At 39.5% G+C, this 6,376-nt stretch overlaps 2 protein-coding genes across 2 annotated transcripts; one reads left to right on the top strand and one right to left on the bottom strand.

Moving 5' to 3' along the window:
- Positions 1-3,348: 3,348 nt before the first annotated feature.
- fkbp2 (FKBP prolyl isomerase 2) lies at positions 3,349-4,375 on the bottom strand. Its single transcript, XM_005736942.2, has 2 exons — positions 3,792-4,375; positions 3,349-3,420 (listed from the first exon to the last, which is right to left on the bottom strand). The coding sequence occupies exon 1, from the start codon at positions 4,233-4,235 to the stop codon at positions 3,819-3,821; it is 417 nt and encodes a 138-aa protein (XP_005736999.1). The 5' UTR covers positions 4,236-4,375; the 3' UTR covers positions 3,349-3,420; positions 3,792-3,818.
- Positions 4,376-5,038: 663 nt separating this feature from the next.
- On the top strand, positions 5,039-6,139 carry LOC102207055 (uncharacterized protein NCBP2-AS2-like). Its single transcript, XM_005736941.2, has 2 exons — positions 5,039-5,174; positions 5,271-6,139. Exon 2 carries the CDS (start codon positions 5,321-5,323, stop codon positions 5,624-5,626), a length of 306 nt encoding a protein of 101 aa, XP_005736998.1. The 5' UTR covers positions 5,039-5,174; positions 5,271-5,320; the 3' UTR covers positions 5,627-6,139.
- The last annotated feature ends 237 nt before the right edge of the window (positions 6,140-6,376 follow it).

Below are 6,376 nucleotides of genomic sequence, written 5' to 3' on the forward strand. Positions count from 1 at the left end.
AAAAGGAAAACTTTAGGATGATGGCCAGTCTGTGCAACTCAAACCACCTTAAAAGGTTGGGTCTGTTTACTTGATGGGAGGGAGAAATAATGAGCATAATAACATCAGTAAGACGTAACACAATATCAAGTACATTGATATTTACTTCAGCAAGAAAACACAACAGCACGATCATCTTCTTCTTGTTAACTGTTCCCAATAACAACATTTCAGCCCAATGCACCTGTAACGCTTCCTGTCATTAGGTGGCAGTATACTTTTACTCAAACGTTTACACTGAAACACAAATGTAAATTGGTGGTAGTGACTGAAACTATGACGAGTATGATAATAAGATAAGGATGCTGAGACTCCACCTGCTAAATGATGGTTTGTTCATAAGAACGTTTTTGCAGAACCGAAAGCATCAAGGAATCATGATTATTCTACTTCTAAGCATCTATTTTAACAATATTCTAGTTTCAGGTAATGCCATGAATGTATTAAATACACTTTAGAACAGTATTATCAACAGCTACCATTATAACTGTATTTAAGCTGCATTTTATAACACATTTTTATCATTTTTCTATTTTGTGTCATTTCTTTGGCTGATGTCTTCTAACAGGTTCTTCTTCAAGTGACCAAGTCGACCAGACTCCTGCTGACATTTACACAAAAGGAGAGGATGTTAAAGTCTACTGCTCACACAGTATTCAAAGCTATGATGAAATCCTCTGGTACAAGCAGTCAAAGAAACAGCTACAATATCTAGGATACATGAATATTGACAAAGGTTATCCAGAAACTGGAGTGAATGTGATGATAGAAGGGAATGCAAATAAAGGCGAGAACTGCACATTAACGATTAAGGATCTCAAACTGAGCAGCAGTGGAGTGTACTTCTGTGCTGCTAGATACCACAGTGCTGCACATCACTGCACCTCAATGCAAAAACCTAATAAACACAATTACACATTTAAGAAGCCACATTTCTTTTTCTTTTTTTTTTTCTTTTTTTTTTGGCCTGTCCCGTTTGGCTCTTTTGCCATCAGAATTGTTGTCTAAAGGCAAAGAAAGATACCCAACGGATGAAAGATACCCAACGGACTTCGTTACTTTCCACCTCTGATGCCAACAATAAATCATATCCTAATGCAAAATGTGGTTTAGAGAATATTTGTGTCATGTCGCCCACAGAAGCACTTAATCCAGCTCTCTTACTTAAACCAGGGTCAGGAAAGAAACATATCTATGTGTTTATCTGCCATAAAGCACGATTTAAAAAAAATGTAAACAAAGTGGCAACATGGTCAGTGTAAGCAGACTAGTTGATTCCTAGAATTATTAAATTACTAATGGCACATTTGTTCATGAAAACAGGCTGCAGTCAGGTGCTCTTGGACCCTCCTCATCCAACTAGGAGCATGCCGGAAAAGCGACGACGTAGCAGGTTTGTTACTGTCCATATTTTTAGGGAGTTTTCTTTACGATGGGAAAATGTTTTATTCTGTTTCTTTAAGTTCCCCAAGAAGTATGATAAATGTTTTTTTCTGATAAATTTGTTAATACTTTTAGCTAAATTTTTTTATCCATAAATGTACGTTTACTACTAAAACACCATATTTCTGTCATTATTTTAAGGATGTGGAAATGTACATACAATCAATATCAGACTCCACCAACAAAACGGCTCTCAAAACAAATTTATGTATGTGAATTTTTGCGTGTATTCTTATAATTGTTACCTTTTTCTTTTACCCCTGGCTTTGTGTGTTCATGTTCTGTTGTTTTGTATACTTCATCTGTTCGTATGTTGTATACTAATTGTTTGTTAAATAAAGTTTATAAAAATATAAATTAAAATAAAAAAAAAAGCGACGACGTTGCTTCCGTTTCATGTGTCCGTCCTTTGAAAAAGTCCGGGTACAGCAGCTTCTAGATCGCGTTAATGGCGCCGCCTGTTGGTATCACTGACTGTAGAAAACACATAACAGTGATTTGTAAAGTCATCGGTTGATATTCAATCATTGCCAAAATACAGTCACTGTTACCAGCAGGCAGACTGTCTGTGACAGTTTAAAGAGCTATTTGCATAAATCACAAAACCCCAAAAGCCTAAAAAAGAAATGTAATAAATGTTAATAAAAACATTAAAATACTATTTTGAGTCCTGTTTCTATTACACAAGTGCATAATCACGAATGAACTTCAATTGTTTATTTAAAATGATACTAAAATATGTATTTTAATGAAAGTTCACACCAACTCAAAGTCAACAAAATAAATAAATAAAACAGCAAATTTGGCTTTTATGCCAAAAATAGAGATTTTAACTCATTAATATTACGGTTTTAAAAGTCTTTATATTTATATATATATATAGATAGATAGATATATATCCACCAAAAGACTGAACGCTTGCTACTATTAAACGGACTCATAGTCACATGACCACTGGTGCAGCTGTTGTGTGAGATGTGGTGCCACGCTATTGGCTACTGCACTTTTATTATTATTATTGGCTACTAAAGAATCAGTGCCCCACTTTACCTTCCTTCTTTTGCTTTTTTTTTCCAAGTAGCTTATTTTGTTAATAGAAAATGTGTGTGTGTGTGTGTGAGAGAGAACTTATTATTAATTGTTTTTATGAAGCTGAGCTCTCATAGGCAAACTAGTCTCCAGGCTCCGTAACAGACATTCAGAGCTCTTTTTTTGGATTTTGCATGCCTTTAGCTCCATTGTCTGTCAGGATGAATTAGCACTACATACTACTGAGTCTTCCATTTTGGGGTTTTCTAGTTTCAATTAGAATAGCGCAAACAAAATTTGCATGTTTGCAACAGGATGCTAGTAAGACTTTCAGAAAGCCTGCAGAACTACTGCTAAAGACCATAAAAAACAATTGCAAGTCTGCTTGAAATTAAAATAGAAATAACTGGGGGGTAGCTAAAAAATATATGCACAGTCCTTTTATTTCAAGTAGTAAAAAAAAATAAAGAAATCAAAACAAGAAAAGTACTAACAAACATTTTATTACAGAATTCAAATTCTTACAGTGAAAAAAAATTATCCTAGTCTGACCCGACTCCCACTTCACACTAAATTATTTTCTGAACAAAACCCCCCAAATAACAAAAACAGTGTGCAGATGTGAATAAACCCGCTTACAGAAAATTAAAATGAAATGAGATGAAGAGACGGCACAGCACAGTCAGGATACAGGACGTAGCTGCTCCTGTCAACCCTCACTCTAGAGTTTAGCTGGTACAAACAGCCAGTTCTTGCATCTTCTCAATTTCAATTCAATGAATCAGAGCAAAAAAAGCAAAGCTGGTAGAAGGAAAACAGGAGCTTTGCTGACTCTTCTTTCACATTTGCCTTTTAATCTTCATCAGGTGTCACTTGGTCTCCACTTAATGCCGCAGCATCTCCTGGAACCTGGAAAAATAAAGTTAAAGAGCATATTGTTATAGTCGGGGTAAAAAAACAAAACAAAACCCAGTCAGTGTGTGTCCAAGGACATCATCCCCTAAGCAAATCCCGAAGATTTTTCATATGTATAAGTTACATTAGTTATATAGCTCTGTGTTTTTGCTTTAAGGATATTAATGCTTACAAACGTCTAAAAATGCAGAAGATACCCCGCCGTCAGGCTGTTTCTTTTACCAAAATCTCTGCACGTTGTTTTCTAGCTGGATCTGAACTTATGAAAATGTTATCTGGGCCACTTTTAGGTGAATGACCACTGAAAGCAGCAATCCTTTCTGCAGACTTTGTTTGCCCCTCAGGCTGGTGTGTTAACATCTTACCGTTCTCAAAGCTGTCCTTCTTCTTCGTCAGAGCTCGGATCTCCTCTCGATGCTCAGCAGCTCCACTTCGAAGATCAGTGTCGCTCCACCGGGGATCTTTGGAGGGGCTCCCCGGTCTCCGTAACCCAGCTCGGCGGGGATGACCAGCTTCCTCTTCTCGCCCTCGCACATGCCCAGCAGGCCCTGGTCCCAGCCTTTGATCACCTGGCCGGTGCCCAGGGTGAAGGTGAAAGGCCTGTCGCGGGGAATGCTACTGTCAAATTCGGTGCCGTCCTCCAGCTTTCCGGTGTAGTGCATATTCAGCACGTCTCCTTTGCGGGATTTGATGGGGCAGTTGTCCACTCGCTTCTTGATGCCGATCTGCAGCTTCTTCTTCTCGGCTCCACTCACCGCCGCCGGGCTCAGGGAGAGCACCGCCACCGCGAACAGCACGTACACCCGCATGGCTGCAGTACCGACTCTGACGAGAGTGAAGCTAAAAGACCAGCGAGCAAAAAATGGGGGGGAAGCAAAATGAGAAACGAGCAGGAAATCTGCTCTTGAAAGCGGATATACGTAAGATACGACCGGATGTCGTTTACCGGGTGGTGTTACTACAAAACCCGTCCGGAACAATTACCTGAAGTTGGATTCACATTGGTTGATTCTGGTCGGTACCGTGTGGGACTAAGTTCCCTTTTTCTTGTCACTTATACATAATATATATAAATATGTCTTTTTGTTTTCTAAAGACGGTAGTTTACTGTTATTGACAGTTTTGTTGTTGTTCTTGTTTTTTTAAAGCAGAAATGTAAAGAAAATAGTCTAAGGACTAAGGCTGTAATTCTCCAATTTGAATGTGTCATTCAGCCTTGTAAATCCTAGCAACCGTCTTAAATCAAGTTACATCCTTTAAATTTGTGAAATATTTACTTTACTTGTTATGCCTTAGAAATGTAATATTATGCGTCTGGAATGTCTTGTATGTTTTGACGCTGAATATTTTTTTCTATTAAAAATTATTTATTACAAATTAAAGTAAAAGTGTGTCTTAAATCTTAAAAATAGGATATTAAAGTAAACTGCGTATTTATTTTGTTGTGGTATGAATGGCCGTATTTACCCTGGAAGACAGCAGAGGAAACCCTGAGCCAAGTCTCCCACATTAACAGTCAAAAACCAAGTTCACATGTGGCAAACTGTTTAAAACTGCTTTCAGTTCTGTGAAGTGCAATTCGTTTAATTTTAATGGAAACATTTTAAATCTAAGAAAACAGTCGTTTGATGATCCTGTTTCTTTAAGAAACACTGAACGACGAGCTCGAAACCGACTTTAGCCTCATCCCTCCCACAGTCTGCGTTACGTCACCCACTGTCACTCAGCGGTCACCTGCTTCAGCTGAGGTACGTACGTCTAGTTCTCTCTGTGTACTTAAACTTGCATCTCCACGTACTCGACACTTCGAGGGTCAATAATGGGTTTGTATGTGGGCTTTACAGGGCTGAAACCCACGGGGAGAACACGGAGAAGCTAACAGCCAGTTGCCACAATGCTCGCTCGCCTGTTAGCGTCGCTCGTCAACAACCTTCACGTCGTTGAGAAGTTGGCGGAGTCTCGACCGATTCGCAGGGCGGCTCAGATCACAGCTTACGCTATCACCAAAGCTCAGATAGCCGGACGGGACGCCTCGGACCGGGCCTTGCGCTCCCAGACGCTACGACAGGTCCGGGACGAGGCCAGCAAAGTGCCCGGGGATCTGGGAGAGATCAGTGGCCGCCTCAAGAGAGTCAGAGACACGTTTGTGAATGAGGTGAAGTCAGGCTGGAAGGACGGATCCAGGCAGGTGAAGAAGTGAAGAAGACAAGCTGGTTGTGGGATGTGACCGAAACGCTGCTGCTTGAACTAAATAGAACTATTGTGTGAGCACATTGTGTCAGCATGGGACAGAGACGGCGTGCTGGTGAACCATCACCATCAGGGTGCGCTCAGGTGGTCGGTAATGTCTGTACTTGCAATCTGCAAGGTCAGTTTATAACAAACTGGTTAGAAAAATCAATGTATTTTTAAACTTCTGAAAACACGTGGGAGCTTGAAGTGTGCTCTTTACCTCCCACAAACTTCTGATGGTGACGTGGACGCTGTGTTTAAGTAAAACATTTTGTTTAGAAGATTGGCGTCTGATGAGGTCTTCTTGACATTCATCCCTTGTAGCGAACTGTGCAATCATTTGTCTGTAACACATCATCCTGTCAAAGAGCCTTTTCTGGCTCTGTGTTTCTAGAGTAAAAAAGTATTCATATTAAGTGAGATGTGCTGTGTAAAAAGACCTTTTAGATGTGACTCAATCAATAAATATTATAATTCAAAACTGCTGATAGTCTGCACTTAAATCCCATCTTGATTGTATTAAACTGCTGTAGTGGTATACAGAGACGCAATTACAAATATGTGCAATTGCCCAGAAACTTTATACCTCACAATCAATGGGTGAGTTTTACAGTAGGAATCCGGTCATATCAGGGAAAGCACACTTGCTACCAAATGAAAATAACTTGTTAGTAAAGGAACACTTTTTAATTGGTGTACAGCATTAGTTGATTAAACT

This window comes from Pundamilia nyererei, unplaced genomic scaffold (assembly GCF_000239375.1).
Source record: "Pundamilia nyererei isolate P.nyererei 1_Seehausen unplaced genomic scaffold, PunNye1.0 scaffold00072, whole genome shotgun sequence".
In the NCBI taxonomy this organism is placed as follows: domain Eukaryota; kingdom Metazoa; phylum Chordata; class Actinopteri; order Cichliformes; family Cichlidae; genus Pundamilia; species Pundamilia nyererei.